The 19,696-nt window shown below is 41.6% G+C and overlaps 1 protein-coding gene across 11 annotated transcripts in view; it reads left to right on the top strand.

Annotated features, from left to right (window-relative positions):
- LOC145357784 (protein 4.1-like) overlaps positions 1–19,696 on the top strand; it is a 204,977-nt gene that overhangs the window by 94,022 nt on the left and 91,259 nt on the right. For all 11 annotated transcript variants that reach the window (XM_080211268.1, XM_080211270.1, XM_080211269.1 and 8 more), the window contains one exon: positions 16,525–17,002. In XM_080211268.1, coding sequence (XP_080067394.1) covers positions 16,532–17,002 — 471 coding nt within the window. In that variant the 5' untranslated portion in view covers positions 16,525–16,531. The remainder of the gene's footprint in view (positions 1–16,524; positions 17,003–19,696) is intronic.

Here is a 19,696-nt window from a genome sequence, read left to right as displayed (position 1 = left end):
CTAAAACTCACCACTGTGCAGACATATTAATCATAAATCTGTGCTGTTGTGGATGCAGTAAAAAGTCTCACAACACCAGGTTAAAATTCAACAGATTTATTTGATAACAGAAGCCACTAGCTTTCGGAGCGCTGCCCCTTCATCAGGTGAGTGGGAGTTCTGTTCACAAACGGGGCATGTAAAGACATAAACTCAATTTACAAAATAATGGTTGGAATATGAGTCTTTATAGATAATCAAGTCTTAAAGATACAGACAATGTCGAACATGGAACATTACAGCACAAACAGGCCCTTCGGCCCACAAGTTGCGCCGATCACATCCATACCTACCAAGCCATAGAACTATCTGTAACTCCCAATCCCATTAAATCCCATGTACTCATCCAGAAGTCTTTTAAAAAACCCCAGCGAGTTCGCCTCTACCACCACCGACGGCAGCCAATTCCACTCACTCACCACCCTCTGAGTGAAAAACTTACCCCTAACATCTCCTCTGTACTTGCTTCCCATCACCTTAAACCTGTGTCCTCTCGTAGCGACGATTTCAGCCCTGGGAAATAGCCTCCGAGAATCCACCCTATCTATTCCTCTTAACATTTTATAAACCTCTATTAGGTCGCCTCTCAACCTTCGTCTCTCCAGGAAGAAGAGAGCTAGCTCCCTCAACCTATCTTTATAAGACATGCCTCCCAATCCAGGCAACATCCTTGTAAATCTCCTCTGCACCCCCTCAATAGCTTCCACATCCTTCCTGTAATGAGGCGACCAGAACTGTACACAGTACTCCAAGTGGGGTCTGACAAGGGTCTTATAAAGTTGCAGCATTACCTCCCGACTCCTAAACTCAATCCCTCGATTAATGAAGGCCAATACACCATGCACCTTCTTGACCACATCCTCCACCTGCGAGGCCGATTTAAGAGTCCTATGGACCCGGACCCCAAGATCCTTCTGCTCCTCAACACTGCTAAGACTCCTACCCTGGATATTGCACTCCTCTAATGTAAGTGGAGAGAGAGTTAAGCACAGGTTATATTGTCTCCAGACAGGACAGTTAGTGAGATTTTGCAAGCCCAAGCAAGTCTTGGGGGTTATAGATGGTGTGACATGAACCCAAGATCTCGGTTGAGGCTGTCTTCGTGTGCAGAACTTGACTATCAGTCTTTGTTCAGTGACTCTGCGTTGTCATGTGTCATGAAGGCCCCCTTGGAGAACGCTTACCTGAAGATCAAAGGCCAAATGTCCGTGACTGCTGAAGTGTTCTCCAACAAGAAGAGAATACTCTTGCCTGGTGATTGTCGAGCGGTGATATTCATCTGTTGTCGTAGCATCTGCATGGTCTCCCCAATGTACCATGCCTTGGGACATCTTTTCCTGAAACTTATCAGGTAGACAACGTTGGCCGAGTTGCAAGAGCATGTACCTGTACCTGGTGGATGGTGTTCTCACATGAGATGATGGCATCTGTGTCGATGATCTGGCACGTCTTGCAGAGGTTGCTGTGTCACATCATTGATGAAGACAAACATCTCGCCGAGGCCACCCCCACTTGGGTCGCTGTCTGTGTGGAGACTGCACACTCTCCCCATGTCTGCGTGGGTTTCTTCCGGATGCTCCGATTTCCTCCCGCAGTCCGAAAGACATGCTGGTTAAGTATATTGATCATGCTAAATTCTCCCTCCGTGTACCTGAACAGGTGCCGGAGTGTGGCGATTAGGGGGTTTTTACAGTAACTTCATTGCAGTGTTAATATAAACCTACTTGTCACACTAATAAATAAACTTTAAACTTTAAATAGGTTTGGGCAATAAATGCTGGCCAGCCAGCAACACCCGTGTCTCTCGAACAAATTTAAAAAAACACTGAAAAATGTAGTAATAAATACTGAGAAATAGTATGACCAGTATTAAATTGTAGAGGTCTCAGATTGCTGTTGAATTTGATAATGTACAGTAGGAATAAACCTACCTATATGGAATCTTCATACATTGATTCATTTGTTATAAGGAATTTCAAAAATAATTCACCCATTCTGAACACATTTGGTGTTAATTTAGTGCAAATGTTTGCATGTTTAGAAGGATTTAAAAATGTTGGGTGCTTTCTGTTCACTTGTTTTATGTTGCAGAAAAATGATGTGTGGCAGTAGTGCTTAAATTTCATAATAGCACAAGACTAACTTTTGCTTGTTGTAAATCATTGTGTTTAAAATCCAAATATTCCACAGATCATGTAGTGGTGAGTTTTGTAGTTCAAATGCAGCATGTTGTATTCAAATGTGAAGAATTAACTAGTCTAACATGGCAGTTTATAAAGTTGAATGTATTATGATGTTATGATCAAACCCTAAATATTTTAAAACATTTGAGAACAAAATGCTTGCTTTGAACAACAAAATCTGATTTTCATGACGATTTCTGTTTTGTAGAATAGTACGTTTTCGGAATTGGAAGGAAGCAGACACCTCATATTAGTAGATGTTGACTGAGTGAGGAAAGGTTTTTTTTTAAAGGATACTGTTGGCAGCAGTGTGAATACCAGTATCCTCTAGGATTTGGGCTCCTAAGGAGATATTTGCTGCATAAGGAGATATTTAGCCAAGTGATCAAAAGCTGGGTCAAAGCATGATGTTTTAAGGAGCATCTTAAAAGAAAAAAATGATTTAGGGAAGGAATTCTGTAACTTAGAGCATTAACAACTGAAAGCAGTTTGCTAATAATGAAATAATTAAAATCTAATGCTTAACAGGTCAGAGCTGGGGAAGTGCAGAAATTGGGAGGGTTGCTGTAAGTCTGAAATTAGGGAGGGATAAAGCCATGGGGGGAATTGAAAACAAGGAGGAGAATTTTAAAATTAAGGTGTTGCTTAACTGGACGAACACAGGTGAAATGGGTGAAAACAGTGTGGTCTCAATTGGGGCACAGAGCAGGGATTTGAAGTACCTCAATTTTGCAGAGTGTAGAACGTGAGAAGTCAGCCAGGAATATTTTGGCATTGTCAAGTCTGGAGTTATCAAAGGCACAGGTAAGTGTTTCAGAGCAGTTAAGTTGCAGATAAGGGTGGAATCGGGCAGTACTACAGAGGTTGAATTGTGGGTGTGAAGTAGGAAGCTCATCTTGGGATCAGATGTAACACTAAGGTTGTGAATGTTCTGGATCAGCCTCAGATAGTTGTTAGGTAGAGACATGGGCCGGAATTTTAGGAGAAAAATTCTAAGTGTCCACCTAGCATGAAAATGCGAGAGTTACAGATCTGTTTTATGGGTGAATTTTTATATCCAATCTTGTGCACACGGTGCATTAAAAATGGACTAGACTGTTTCTAGCTACTACAGGCAGTGGGTTTAATTCGCCAGCCAGCACCAGGGAGAGCTATTGCACATGTGCAGATTTCTGCATATGCATATTAGTAATACCAGGGACCTAAGAGAGGGATCTGTCAGGCATCTGCTGCTGGCGCCAGCCTGAACCAAGAGTGATCGTGCCTTTTCTCCTCCCCAGCAATCTGATGCAGATGATTGAGTGCCAGGTTAGCTAATCACATGAAAATGAATATTTAAGTAAATTTAAATAATTTATTCGGGCTTTCGCTGGAAATGGGTGAGAGGTTGACCTCGCCTGAAATCTGGTTTGGTAAGATCATGAGCTGAGAAATCAGGCACAATCCTGATTTCTCGGCTCTAGCACAATTTTACCGGCTAGCTCTGCGTGTCGATGAGTGGGGCGAACAGTAAAATTCCACCTGTGAAGAGAGTGGCAAAAGAATGGATTTTGTGATGAGGACTGAAGACAATGACTTCCGTTTCCCCAGTGTTTCATTGGAGGAAATCTTTGCTCTTTCAGTACCGAATATCACAGTCTGAGACAGTGATGGTCTTGAGATATGGAGTTATGGTGGAGCTGGATATTGTCGACACATTTGTGGAAAATAATACTATCTTTTCAGGTGATGTCACCAAGGAATCACTTGCAGATGGGAAATAGGAGGGTGCCAAGTTAGAGATTGATGAGACACCAGAGGTAACTAATGTGAAACCAGCTAAAATGTACTTTATCAGTTCACTGGCATAAACTTCTTAATGTTTTTCTAGCCAACTACTCTACCAATTTGGATTTGCAGAGTTAGTTGGTGCTAGAGGGGAATAGGTTTCATAAATGACCTAGGTTGGTCGATCAGTTGTCATCACCTTCCTGTTGGAGTTTGACTTTAGGTCGTTGAATTCTCCCACAGACTTCATTCTGAATTTTTAACACTTGGCATTTTTACCTTGGAACCGCTTCAGCCCAAGAGCAATTCCACTTATTTTTTTGCACAGCAAAAGCATAATTCTGCGCTTGAGAAACTCTCAGCTGAACAGTAGAACAGTGCAGTGTGTTCAAGGTGGGGATTAAAATATATTAGGCTCTTGAGGGAAATTTGTCAGGGCCATGTCATCTGTGAAGATATTCTCCCCCCTAGCCACAGATAGTAAGAGGTTTTATTTTCTCTTGATATTGCTATTTTCTGAAGTTCTTGGAAAAAGTTGCTGCCTTAAAGCTGGGATGGGGACTTTTGGATAATTTTATATTTTTTTTATGTTGCTATACTTGTGGTATAAGCATAAATGAATCTTCCAATTGAAACAGTTTTAATGTATATTTGCTTAAACAGTTCTGATAGATTATATTGTTTCACAGTGGATATCCTGCTTCGTCAAGTGAACTTGCTGCAACATTAATGTCATGCTACTTACTACTTGGTCCAAAAGATTGTCCTTCAAATGAGGTGGCTAAGTTTGCTCCTAGAGTCACCCTTTTAATCATGCTTTGATTTGCCCTACAGTCCAGACATTTTGTTTACAGTATGTTCTGCAGTGTTTGTGAATTGAGCAAAAGGAGTTTAGGCTTCTGTTTTTTTCTTGGGCACCAAAATGATCTCAATATGCTGGTTAACGCCTGCATTACTCAGTGCTTCCCTTCTGGGCCAGTTTTAACAAGTCAAACTTGGCAATTTAAGTTTATCCCATCTGTGAGTTTTTACTAATACTCTTTCCAAGTACACAAGATTACAATAACACCAACATTGTAATGTGTCTGCAATGTCAAATTCACCTGCCATTGCACTAAATGCAGTAGGATGTAATAACTGTGATAGATTGGGTATAAATCTGTTTCTTAGGGCACCCCACACTAATTATGGAGCTCTAGCTATTGAGATCCATTATATAACTGAATTAAACATGATGACAGGTTTTGTTGTGTTGAGGTTATAAGGTGATTGAATAAGGTTCTTACTATACATGAGCTTGTGTCATCCCTCAGTGGCTTGGTCTGAGAGCAGAAAGCATCAAGAACTGTGATAAGCCAGTATGGGTGGCTGATAGTGACAAAACATCTTGGCTATTCTTCAGGGGAAAAATAAGCACTCATTCATCATATTGAGTCCATGCATTAAAGGTGGTAGGCTTTTTGTCAAGAATAGCTGCCTTGGTTCCCAAATCAACAGAACAATCATTTGATTCTGCAGGTCTTTTCTGGCCCTTTGTGTTGGAGTTGGAACACATAGAACCATAGAACATTACAGCACAGAAACAGGCCTTTTGGCCCTTCTTGGCTGTGCTGAACCATTTTTCTGCTTAGTCCCACTGACCTGCACCTGGACCATATCCCTCCACAGCCCTCTCATCCATGTACCTGTCCAAGTTTTTCTTAAATGTTAAAAGTGAGCCCCCATTCATCACTTCATCTAGCAGCTTATTCCACACTCCCACCACTCTGTGTGAAGAAGCCCCCCCCCAATATTCCCTTTTAAACTTTTCCCCCTTCACCCTTAACCCACGTCCTCTAGTTTTTTTCTCCCCTAGCCTCAGTGGAAAAAGCCTGCTTGCATTCATTCTATCTATACTCATCATGATTTTATACACCTCTGTCAAATCTCCCCCTCATTCTTCTACGCTTCAGGGAATAAAGTCCTAACCTATTTAACCTCTCTCTGTAACTCAGTTTCTCAAGTCCCAGCAACATCCTTGTAAATCTTCTCTGTACTCTTTCAACCTTATTAATATCCTTCTTGCAATTAGGTGACCAAAACTGCGCACAATACTCTACTCTAAGTTCAGCCTCACGAATGTCTTATACAACCTCATCATAACATTCCAACTCTCATACTGAATATTTTGATTTATGAAGGCCAGTGTACCAAAAGTACTCTTTACAACCCTATCTACCTGTGACGTCACTTTTAGGGAATTATGTGTCTGTGTTCCCCGATCCCTCCTGTTATACTGCACTCTTCGGTGTCCTACCATTTACCATGCATGTTCTACCTTGGTTTGTCCTTCCAAAGTGCACTACCTCACACTTGTCTGCATTAAACTCCATCTGCCATTTTTCTAGCTGGTCCAAATCCACCTCCAAGCTTTGAAAACCTTCCTCATTGTCCACTACACCTCCAGTCTTTGTATCATTAGCAAAATTGCCAATCCAATTTACCACATTATCATCCAGATCATTGATATAGATGACAAACAACAATGGACCCAGCACTGATCCCTGTAGTACAGCACTAGTCACTGGCCTCCACGCAAAGAAGCAATCCTCCACTACCACTCGCTGGCTTCTTCCATTGAGCCAACGTCTAATCCAATTTACTACCTCTCCATGTATACCTAGCGACTGAACCTTTCTAACTAACCTCCCATGTGGGACCTTGTCAAAGGCCTTACTGAAGTCCATGTAGACAACATTCACTGCCTTCCCTTCATCCACTTTCCTGGTAACCTCAAAAAATTCTAATACATTGGTTAAACATGACCTACCACGCACAAAGCCATGTTGACTCTCCGTAATAAGTCCCTGTCCATCCAAATATTTGTAGATCCTATCTCTTAGTACTCCTTCCAATAATTTACCTACTACTGACATCAAATTTACCAGCCTATAATTTCCCGGATTACTTTTTGAGTCTTTTTTAAACAACGGAACAACATGAGCTATCCTCCAATCAAGCATGGATACCGACATTTTAAATATATCTGCTAGGGCCCCTGCAATTTCAACACTAGTCTCCTTCAAGATCTGAGGGAATACCCTATCCAGTCCTGGGGATTTATCTACTCTGATTTGTCTCAAGACAGCAAGCACCTCCTCCCCTTTAACCTGTATAGGTTCCATGACTTTCCTACTTGTTTCCATAGATTCCATGCCAATTTCCTTCATAAATACGGATGCAAAAAACCCATTTAATATCTCCCCATTCCTTTTGGTTCTATACATAGCTGACCATTCTGATCTTCAAGAGGACCAATTTTACCCCTTACTATCCTTTTGCTCTTAATATACCTGTAGAAGCTCTTAGGATTATCCTTCACCTAGACTGCCAAAGCAACTTCATGTCTTTTTTTTTAGCCCTCCTGATTTCTTTCTTAAATAGTTTCTTGCACTTTTTATACTCCTCAAGCATCTTATTTGTTCCTTGTTGCCTGTACATGTCATACATCTCTCTCTTCTTTATCAGAGTTCCAATATCCCTCGAGAACCAAGATTCCTTATTCTTATTCACTTTGTCTTTAATCCTGACAGGAACATACAAACTCTGCATTCTCAAAATTTCTCCTTTGAAGGCCTCCTACTTACCAATCATGTCCTTGTCAGAGAATAGCCTGTCCCAATCCACGCTTTTTAGATCCTTTCTCATTTCTTCAAATTTGGTCTTTTCCCAGTTTAGAACCTCAACCCAAGGACCATATCTATCGTTGTCCATGATCAAGTTGAAACTAATGGCGTTATGATCACTGGAACCAAAGTGTTCCCCTACACACACTTCCGAAACTTGTTCTAACTCACCTCCTAATAGGAGATCTAATATTGCATCCTCTCTAGTTGGTACCTCTATATATTGATTTAGAAAATTTTCCTGAACACATTTTACAAACTCTAACCTGTCCAGACCATTAACAATATGGGAGTCCCAATCTATATGTGGAAAATTAAAATCCCCTACTATCGCAACTTTGTTTCTTGTAGTTGTCTGCTAGCTCTCTGCAGATTTGCTCCTCCAATTCTCGCTGACTGTTGGGTGGTCTATAATACAATCTCATTAATGTGGTCATGTTGAATGCTTTAGAGTAAATATCACTTCTTGATGTAAAATTCGAGTTAAACATGCAAAAGCTCGCTTAAAACATCTCATTGTTCTGTATTTCTTCTAAGCATTTTGCTGCAAATCCTTCCCTCAAATAAACAAAAGAATTTCTAAGTTGATTCTACTTTTGTTATAAAAATACACACTCAGTTTCAACATTGGTTCAGTGATAGCATCAACCTCTAAGTCAGAAGCTAATGGGTTCAAATTCTGTTCTGAAGCGCAAATAATCTAGGCTAATATTTCAATGTAGTACTGAGGAAATGATGTACTGTCACAGTTGCTGTCTTTCAGAGGAGTAGTTAAACTGAGGTTTTGTGTCTTCTCAGATGGGTTTCTGTCTCACCAATCAAATAAGTGTTGTGGAGCTCTCTATTGGCTAATATTTATCTTCCCATTTAATCAGTAAAATTGAGTATTTGGTTGCAGGCGGTCTGTGGACTTGAGACACAATTGGTCCCCGAAAACCACATTGTAATGCCATAAGTCGGAACCAGTTTTTCCACAGAAATAACATTATAGAAAGGCGATTGGTTCCTGAACCAAGGCACAAAATGCTCTTTTCACTGAATAGTGAGAAGTTTTTGGAATTTTCCTTCAGCAGAATTGCTTTATAGTAGTACATTTCCCATGATATAATAGTCAATTTCAAAAACACTTCTATATCTCAGAAGTAATTTGTCCTTCTGCTGATGTGAAAAGTGGAACATAAAGGAGCATAACAATTGGTAAAAACCAACAATTCACTGGCGTGCCATTGTAAAGCCAAAAGTGTGTCAATTTATAAATATTGTAAGTGCTATTTGTTGTAACTCAAACATCATAAAATCATGGAATGCCTGTATTTATCTCATGATGTGCAACCTTAACAGTGTGCACAATGGCACAGTAGTTAGCACTGCTGTGTCACAACACCAGGGACCCAGGTTTGATTCCTGGTTTGGGTCATGTCTGTATGGAGTCTGCTCATTCTCCCCGTGTCTGCATGGATTTCTTTGGGTGCTCCGGTTTCCTCCTGCAAAAGGCATGCTGATTAGGTGCAATGGCCATGCTAAATTCTCCCTCTATGTAGTTGAACAGGCACCGGGGTATGATGACCAGGAGATTTTCACAGAAATTTCATTGTAGTGTTAATGTAAGCCTACTTATGACGCAAATAATATTGCAACAGTTACTATACTTGAGGTTGTGTGAATGCAAGATTTTTGTTTTGGTGTCTAGCATAATATTAGAAAGGGGCAGATCAGATTATACGCTTGAGAAATGTGTTGTACATGTTGTAGATTTATGCAAGATTGTGGAATATTGCAGTATTGAAGTAACTATTTTCATTGTTTTCAGTGATTTGTCTAAGACTCTGAACTTAATGCTTGATAGAGAAACATTTTTTTTTAGTTTATTAGTGTCACAAGTAGGCTTACACTGCAATGAACTTACTGTGAAAATCCCTCAGTACCTGTTGGAAGGAAATTGTTGAAGATTCAAGAAAAATAGATGACATCAACTGCACTGCCCTCATCTAACTTTTTGGTTACCCTTTCAAAAACCTCAATCAAATTTGTGACACATGATTTTCCACTCACAAAGCCATGCTGACAGTCCCTAATCAGTGCTTGCGTCTCTAAATACCTGTTGATCTTGTCTCTCAAAATACCTTCCAACAACTTACCCATCACAGATGTGAGGCTCACCAGCCTGTAGTTTCCAGGCTTTTCCCTGCAGCCTCTCTTAAACAAAGGCACAACATTTGCCGCCCTCCAATCTTCAGGCACCTCACCTGTAACTATCAATGATTCAAATATCTCTGCTAGGAGACCTGTATTTCGTCCCTAGCCTCCCACAATGTCCTGGGGATTTATCTACCTTGATGCGCTTTAAGACTTCCAGCACCACCACCTCTGTAATATGTATGCTCCTCAAGACATCACTATTTACTTTTCCAAGTTCCCTAACATCCATGCTTTTCTCAACAATAAATACTGATGAGAAATATTCATTTAGGATTTCACCCATCTCTTATGGATCTGCACGCAGATGACCTTGTTGATCATTTAAGAGGCCCCGTTACTCGTTCCCCTTTTTTGTATTTGTCGAAGTTCTTTGGATTCTCCTTTGCCTTATCTGCCAAAACAATCTCATGTCCCCTATATGGCTTCCTGATTTCTCTCTTAACTCCACTCCTACACCCCCTATACTCTTCAAGGGATTCACTTGATCCCAGCTGCCTATGTATGTCATGTGCTGCATTCTTCTTGACCAGGGCCTCAATATCCTGAGTCATCCAGGATTCCCTATTTCTGCCAGCCTTGATCTTCACTCTAGGAGGAATGTGCTTACCCTAAACCCTGGTTTTAGAAAGCCTCCCACTTACCAGAAGTCCCTTTGCCTTCTCACAGACTGCCCCAATTAACTTTTGAAAGTTCCTGCCTGATACCAGGAAAACACGGGTGATGGGGAGCACTCCGGTGGATGTCCCCCTTCAAAATAAGTACTCTGGCCTGAGTACTACTGGGGGGGACAGCTCATCTGAGGGAGGAAGCGATGGCCAGCTCTCTAGAGCTGAGCCAGTGAGCCAAAAAATCAAAAAGGGAAGCAGAAAGGTAGTATTAATAGGGGACTCCACAGTGAGGGGCGCAGACAGGCGTTTTTGTGGACGTAGAAGGGAGTCGCGGATGGTGGTTTGTCTCCCTGGGGCTGGGATCCAGGATGTCTCTGGGCGGGTCCCAGACATCCTGAAAGGGGAGGGTGAGGAACCGGAGGTAGTAGTACATATAGGTACTACTGATGTAGGTAAGAAGAGGGAGGCACTTGTGAAAAAGGACTATAGGGAACTGGGTAGGCAGCTGAGGAAGAGAAAAGCGAAGGTAGTAATCTCAGGATTGCTGCCTGTGCCAAGGGAGAATGAGGGAAGAAATGAAATGAGGTGGAGGGTGAATGCGTGGCTGAGGGACTGGTGTAGAGGGCAGGGATTTCGGTTCCTAGATCACTGGGACCTCTTTAGGGGTAGGTGGGACCTCTATAGTAGGGACGGGTGGCACTTAAATACCAGGGGGACTAGTATCTTGGCGGGAAGACTGGCTAAGGCTACCGGGGGGACTTTAAACTAGAAAGGATGGGGGGAGGGAACTGTGTTGGGGAAACTGGGACGGAGGAGGTTCGCTCCCAGGTAGGGGAGGACCGCAGGCAGTATGCGAGGGAGGTTAGACAGGTGGTGGAGATGGGAAATGCCCAGACTGAGGGGCTGAAGTGTATATATTTTAATGCAAGGAGTATAGTGAATAAGGTAGATGAGCTTAGGGCGTGGATAGCTGTTTGGGATTGTGATGTGGTGGCCATTACGGAGACTTGGATGTCTCAGGGACAGGACTGGGTACTTCAGGTGCCAGGCTTCAGGTGCTTCAGGAAGGACAGGGAGGGTGGCAGAAGGGGTGGTGGCGTGGCACTGTTGATCAGGGAAAGTGTCATGGCTACAGAGAAAGAGGATGTCGTGGAGGGATTGTCTACAGAATCTCTGTGGGTGGAAGTTAGGAACAGCAAAGGGTCAAAAACTTTGCTGGGTGTAATCTATAGGCCGCCCAATAGTGACAGGGAAGTTGAAGTGCAAATAGGGAAACAGATTCTGGAGAGATGTTTTAATAACAGAGTTGTCGTGATGGGAGACTTCAATTTCCCAAACATCGACTGGAATATCCCTAGGGTAAGGGGTATAGATGGGGAGGAGTTTGTTAGGTGTGTTCAGGAGGGTTTCCTGACGCAGTATGTGGACAAGCCTACGAGGGGAGAGGCTGTACTTGACCTGGTACTGGCGAATGAACCAGGGCAGGTGATGGATCTTTCGGTAGGAGAGCATCTTGGATATGGTGACCATAATTCTATCTCCTTCACAATTGCGTTGGAACGAGATAGGATCAGGCAGGCTAGGAAGGTGTTTGTCTGGGGTAAGGGGAGATACGAAGAAGTCAGGAAGTTACTTGGACAAATAAACTGGAAGGAGGCGTTCTTAGGGAAAAGTACCGAAGGAAGGTGGCAGATATTCAAGGAATGTGTGTCTGGAGCTCTGAATGACAACGTTCCGATGAGACGAGGGGGTTTTGGTGGGTCGAGGGAACCGTGGTGCACAAAGGATGTGTTGAACCTAGTCAGGAAGAAAAGGAAGGTGTACAAGAGGTTCAGGGAATTAGGAGATGTTAAAGATCTTGAGGAGTATAAGGACTGTAGGAGGGAACTTAAAAGGGAAATTAGGAGAGCCAGAAGGGGTCATGAGAAGACCTTGGCGAGTAAGATTAAGGAGAATCCCAAGGCCTTCTATAAATATGTGAAAGGTAAAAGGATAAGAAGAGAAGGGATAGGACCGATAAAAGGTGAGGGGGGAAAGGTTTGTGTGGAACCAGAAGAAATGGCGGAGGTGCTTAACGAGTACTTCGCCTCAGTATTCACGGTGGAAGCCGATCTGGGAGATTTTGTTATGGATTTGCAGCAGATGGAAAGGATTGAGTACGTGAATATTAAGGAGGAGGATGTGTTGGAACTTTTGAATTCTATCAAGGTAGATAAGTCGCCGGGACCAGATGGGATGTACCCCAGGATACTGTGGGAGGCGAGGGAAGAGATTGCAGAACCCCTGGCGATGATCTTTGCGTCGTCAATGGAGATGGGAGAGGTTCCGGAGGATTGGAGGATTGCGGATGTAGTTCCTATTTTTAAGAAAGGGAACAGAGATAGCCCGGGAAATTACCGACCGGTGAGTCTGACCTCAGTGGTTGGTAAGCTGATGGAGAGGCTTCTGAGGGACAAGATTTACGAACATTTGGAGAGGTTTGACATGATCAGGAATAGTCAGCATGGATTTGTCAAGGGCAGGTCGTGCCTTACAAGCCTAGTTGAGTTCTTCGATAATGTGACTGAACACATTGACGAAGGAAGTGCCGTGGACGTAGTGTACATGGACTTCAGCAAGGCGTTTGATAAGGTCCCCCATGCAAGACTTCTTGAGAAGGTGAGAGGGCATGGGATCCAAGGGCCTTTGGCCTTGTGGATCCAGAACTGGCTTGCCTGCAGAAGGCAGAGAGTGGTTGTGGATGGGGCTTTTTCTGAATGGAGGTCAGTCACCAGCGGAGTGCCTCAAGGATCTGTTCTGGGACCCTTGTTGTTTGTCATTTTCATAAATGACCTGGATGAGGAAGTGGAGGGATGGGTAAGTAAGTTCGCTGATGACACGAAGGTCGGTGGTGTTGTGGATGATCTGGAAGGATGGCAAAAGTTGCAGCGGGACATAGATAGGATGCAGGACTGGGCGGAGAAGTGGCAGATGGACTTCAACGCGGATAAATGTGTTGTCGTCCATTTTGGCAGAACCAACGGGATGAACGAGTACACTATCAAGGGCAGAAGTCTGAGTAGTGTTGAGGAGCAGAAGGATCTTGGGGTCCGGGTCCACAGGACTCTTAAATCGGCCTCGCAGGTGGAGGAGGTGGTCAAGAAGGCGTATGGTGTACTGGCCTTCATTAATCGAGGGATTGAGTTTAGGAGTCGGGAGGTAATGCTGGAACTTTATAAGACCCTTGTCAGGCCTCATTTGGAGTATTGTGCGCAGTTCTGGTCGCCTCACTATAGGAAAGATGTAGAAGCTATTGAAAGGGTGCAGAGGAGATTTACAAGGATGTTGCCTGGACTGGGAGGCATGCCTTATGAAGTTAGGTTGAGGGAGCTGGGACTCTTTTCCCTGGAGAGACGAAGGTTGAGAGGCGACCTGATAGAAGTTTACAAAATGTTGAGAGGGATAGATAGGGTGGACTCTCAGAGGCTATTTCCCCGGTTTGAAATGGTCGCTACGAGAGGACACAGATTTAAGGTGCGGGGAGGGAGGTTCAGAAGTGATGTTAGGGGTAAGTTTTTCACTCAGAGGGTGGTGAGTGAATGGAATCGGCTGCCGTCAGTGGTGGTGGAGGCGAACTCGCTGGGGTCTTTTAAAAGACTTCTGGATGAGTATATGGGGTTTAATGAGATTGAGGGTTATAGATAGGTCTGTAGGTTGGTAGGTGATGTGGTCGGCGCAACTTGTGGGCCGAAGGGCCTGTTTGTGCTGTAGTGTTCTATGTTCTATGTTCTATACCGTTAAAATTGGCCTTGTCCCAACTTAGAATTTTAACTTTTGGGCCAGACCTAACACTTCTGTCACTTGCCCTTCCTTATTTCCCAAGAGGCGGTCAAGTTTTGCCCCTCTCTAGTCAGCCATCCACATACTGAATGAGAAATTCCTTCTGAATATACTCTCCATCCAACCCTCTAATACTATGGCTGTCCCAGTCAATGTTAGGAAAGTTAAAAGCCCCTACTATTATCACCCTATTTTTCTTGGAGCTACCTGCAATCTCCTTACATATTTGCTCCACAATTTCCCGCCATCTGTTGGGGCCTATAATACAATCCTATCAAAGTGACTTCCCCCTTCTTATTTCCCAGTTCTACCTATATGGACATATAGACATGAAGACAGGTGGGCATTTTTCCTTTTCTAAAGCATCAGATGGATTTTTACAACAATCAACAATAGTTTCATGATCATCTTTAGACTTTTTCATATTTTGCCATCTGCCGTGGTGGGATTTGAGTAGAGTATTACCCTGGGTTGTGGATTACTAGACCAGTGACAATGTCACTAGGTCATGGCCCCTCCTCCTCCAAACTATGTGCTCTAGTTCCTAATCTGTTTAAGACTACTTGGAATATGCTTCAAAAAGATTGAAAGAAGGTTGCCCACCATCTGTCATCCAAGTCCTCCTCCAATGAGTTGTGTGACACTTTGGAAGTAACCTCGGCATCTTCTAGACAATGCATGAAACTGCCTTTCTGTATGTGATGTTGTGGTATTGGTAGATTCAGTTTTAGAGCAAGTTATTCAATCAATTAGGCAAACTTTGCTGGAAATATAAAGTTGTACAGTATAATTACTGTGCAAATTTACTGGTGAATTCAGATTCTTAGAAGAGAAAGCTTGAGTTGCAAATCTCAAGGAAATGCTGGTTGACTTGCACTTCTCCATCGTGGCTTCTCTCAAACAGGAACAAAGTGTTAACCACTTGTCACTTTTAAGAACTTGATGTATTTGTAGATTAATTACCTGTTAAGATTATTGCAGAAAGTTGTGGTTGTTATTTAAGAGTACGATTAACCTCTTAATGATTTTAATAACAATTAATGCTAATTGTTAGTGCTGTGCCAATCTACCTCTCTGGTCCAGAAAGGGAAAGTTTATACTGTCCAATCTCATTCTTGTTTGTAGGAAATTCCTAATTTTTAAAAATTCTTGATGTATCATCTGTTTGTCTCTCTCTATTCCATCTGTCGTCTTCCCTCTCTCTAATCCCTTTGCACCCCAACTCTCCCTCTCCCCTCTGTCATTCCTATTTATTTTTCAATTCTTACATTTAATTTGTTATGGTGGTATAGACTGTTGGTCCAGTTGTTTACTTTGTTATTATCATGTACTTCTGCTGCAAAGATTTTACAAGTTGAAGGTTGTAGGAAAACCCATTTGCAGTGAGATGCCCCACTAAGATGCACCACTCCACAAGGTTTGGACCAGTATGTTGATCACTAAGCTAAATTAGTGGGATATGGTGCCCCCAGGTGGGGTACTGTGGTTTTTGCATGGCGCTCAAAACTTCCAGTGATGCATGAGGGAATTGTGAGTTGTTGATTCATTGGCACTTTGTTAAGTAATCCATAAAAAATGTGTTTATTGGAGTGCAATATACAAGGCAGGGCCAGATGTACAATTGTTTTTGACAGTTTGGGGAGTTATTTCAAGGGAGTAAACTTCTGTTGTGCAGGGCAGGTGATGACTGACCCAATGATGTGGTCCCCTTGGGAAATGATGTGGATTTATTTGGTACTGGTTTCCATAGAGTTTGGGTGTAACTACATACTTTAATAGTACGTATCTTGCAAGTTTTTTTGTTAATAATACTACCCAGCTTTGTCACTACAAAAACACAATTACAGTGAAATTCTGGGATAGCTTCTCTCAACTTAGCCACACAGCACATACAAATTGTACCAATTAGTTTGCCAGACATTACCCAACAGGATTAGTAAAAAAATCAACCTCAGATTCTGGTATGTATAGTTTTTTAGATAGCTATACTTACAACTGTATGTTCTGTCTCCAGGGATGGCCTTGTTGCTTTGAATTGTATATTATGTTGTTTGTGACATCAACTTATTGCTGGATAGCATTTCTTTTTTGGCTCAGCAGTTTGGACAATTCAGAAATGTATTTTGGGATAATTCTATAGGAATTACTGAATTGAGTTTGAGAACGATAATTTTCCCTCACTTAGCTGTAACCCGTGTAAATGAGCATTTGTATCTTACGGTGCTTTTTAACTTTTAAATGCAGCTTCATCATGGCCACAGAAGTTAGCTCAAGTACTGTGACAGGAAGTCCCGAACAGCAACAGCCAACCTCTGAAAAGCAAGAGCCTCCCAACCTTGACAAAGCAGAAACCCAGCCAAAGGAGAATCAACAGCCAAAAGAAGTGGTGGACAAACAAACCCCAACAACACCAGTCAACGGCGGTCCAGCCCACAAAGAGGAGGCAGAGAAGGAACAGTCTTCAGGCAGCAAAGGATTGGCACGCTTCCTACCTGGCTGGCTGAGGAGACCCAAGTCTCAGATTTCAGAGGAAGAGGGTGGGAAGGAGGTTGGGGTAGCTTTTGTGGAAGACAACACCATACCACTGCAACAACAACAGAGTTCAATAGAACAAACAGAAGAAAAGGAACAAGGTGCTCCTATCGCTGATCAGGAGTTGGATGATAATATTGAAGAAGAAGCCACTTTAGATCTACATTCCCTGAGCAGTGCTGAAACGCAGGTACTGTTGAATTCATCCATTGTTGGTTAGTGATAAGTTGTGGAAAATGATATTGTGTTGCTTTTAAGGTTGGTGACTTGCAATTGACGTCTTTTGTCACCAAAGCAGTTCTAAGTCCCAAGAAGTGTTTACCACTCTGTAATGATAATATATATACTGGCAAGAAATACGCATTAATCTGATGGGTGATCCTGGGTCCAGAGAAATTCCTGCCTTTGGAGTTTGCAAATTTTTAGCTGAACCACTGTGATGTTGAAATAATTGAAAATATTACTGAAATTAATTTAGTATTTATCCAAAATATTTAAATATTTGAAGCATAATCTTAAAAATAAAAAGAATTCTGCTGCATTCTTGTTCTTTCTAACCATTTTCCTTTTTTCTCCACTTCTGCTATTTAACTATTCTGCTTTTTCTTTCTAATTAATTGAGCTGCGTGATTATAGAAAAGCTTCTCACATCCATTCTGGAGATGTGCACAACTTTCATAAAATTGTTTTCATGGCTTGTTTTGACCCCCCTAGCTGTCGGGAGCACAAAGGTAATGGAATTAAATGCTGGATACCTCAGCGGACTGGGTTGCACCTATGGTGGGAGGAGGGCAAAGTTAGTGTTTTGGTCTTTTACCCTATGTTGGAACCCTATAATGCAGGGGTTAAACTGTTTGTAAGTGACAATGTTAATTTTTAATACATTTTTAAAATAAGTGTCAAGTGTTGCAAATCAGTACAATCGTTGACAGTCTTGAATCCCAGCAATAGTCAATTAAATAAATTCATCCATGCAGCTGGAAGGATCAATGGAAAGGGTGCAATCAGCATATTTTTCTTTGGTGATTGAGTGGTTTACTTTTTCACTTCAAGAATAAATAGGGTAATATTTTGGATGGAAAATAATTTTTCCCCAGCCTTTTCTCATAATGTGTTTGTTTGTTTTTGGATCAAAATTGTTATCCTATGTTTGAGTTCAAGTTTCACCAGTGTACGTGAAAAGTTTTCTGATGTCTGGAAAACCGTCACCTTTATTAGGCTTACATTAGGTCTTTTAAATTCATCCATGTAATAATGTGGGCATCCAAAGTGTCATCCTCAGGTCCTGGCAAATAAGCTCCCAAAGCCCAAGAAAATCAGTCCTCCTTATACTTAATCTTTCTTGCTTAAGTTTTGTCAGCAGATATGTGGAAATGACTGTTTGTAGCAGCACTGCCACAGTGATGGATAAATCTTTGGAATGTATCGACACGTAAGGAAGTATAGACATTAAAATTTCATTGTAGCTAGCATGTAGGTTTTGTGGCATGTTAGAAGATACTTGGAGAATAATTTTCAACAATCTGTCAACAGTGTTTGTACTTTCTTGAAAATAATTTGTACAGTGTGTAACTAATTTGTTAAACAGAATAGTATAATTAAATTCTAATACTAAAATTTGTGTTAAAACCTAGCAAAGACCGATATGCATACAGTATTTCCCAAATCTTTCTTTCGGATAACAGCACATAATTGCAATGTTAAGGACCTTTCATTAAAAAAAATTGGCAAATGAATTCGCAAGAATAGTGTGACCTGAACACGTTCAAAATGTAAAATGTTGATATTCAAATGAATACAATTCCCTTTTTTTTGCTACGAAAGATGTTTTATTTGATAGCAATTCAACTAAGTATTCAAGCAAAGTGCAGTATTGAGGGCTTTCTTACTTTACTGGATGTAAGTAGTGTAAAGAGTGTAAGAAGAGTGATTTTTATCAAATCTAGAATCACAAGTTTGCTAGCTAAGTACAGGACTTGGCATTTTTACTGTAAAAAAAAGTCCTGTTGTTCTACAACCTAGAACATTGTATGAGTGATGCCTGACTATTTAAATTGTTCTGACTATATAACAACTTTTGCAACCTGAAAGATGCTGCAACAATAAGACATTCTTTGGGGTGAGGAAATCTGCCACATGAAAGATTTATACATGTTATGCTGAGAGGAAAAAGTGGATATTTGACGAGGTGTAATGATGCAAATCAGTTCTAAACTCGTCAAATAAATTAACTAATCAGTTTTATTGTGACAAGAATAGTAGTGCTTATTCTGTACTTAAGGGTACCACCCATTAAAAATCTAATTACTGGATGTAGGCAAAAAACTGGGTAACTATATGGTGCAGTGGTTAGCACTGCCGCCTCACAGTGTCAAGGATCCAGGTTCAATTCCTGGCTTGCGTCACTGTCTGTGTGGAGTTTTCATGTCCTCCCTGTGTGCAGGTTAGGTGAATTGACTGTGCCAAATTCTCCCACAGTGTACCCAAACAGGCACTGGAGTGTTGCGACTGGGGGATTTTCGCACTAACTTCATTTCAGTGTGAATGTAAGCCTACTTATGACTAATAAATAAACTTGACTTGACTATAATTCAATATAGGTCTGGAGAAGTCACACAAAGAAATTGAAGCAAGTAAAATCTATGTAATAAATATTAAATATAGTGCGCATGCTTCCTGAACATGCAAATTTGTCACAAATTTTGGTGATGTTGTCTACCTTTTATAATTCTGTATGTCATCAGCATTTTCCATTCAGTTTTTTTGGGGAACTGGCCTGCTGAAGGGTGAATTTTTAAAAAAAAAAATTTTTCACAACTGTTTTGCTATCTTGTTCGTAAACAATTCATCAACTGACCATGAACAATACCAGAGGCACTTTTTC

Source organism: Carcharhinus amblyrhynchos, chromosome 24 (genome assembly GCF_965287045.1).
Source record: "Carcharhinus amblyrhynchos chromosome 24, sCarAmb.v2.hapA, whole genome shotgun sequence".
Lineage (NCBI taxonomy): Eukaryota > Metazoa > Chordata > Chondrichthyes > Carcharhiniformes > Carcharhinidae > Carcharhinus > Carcharhinus amblyrhynchos.
The sequence above is the reverse complement of the archived record's forward strand: the minus strand, read 5'-3'. Positions and strand labels throughout refer to the sequence as shown.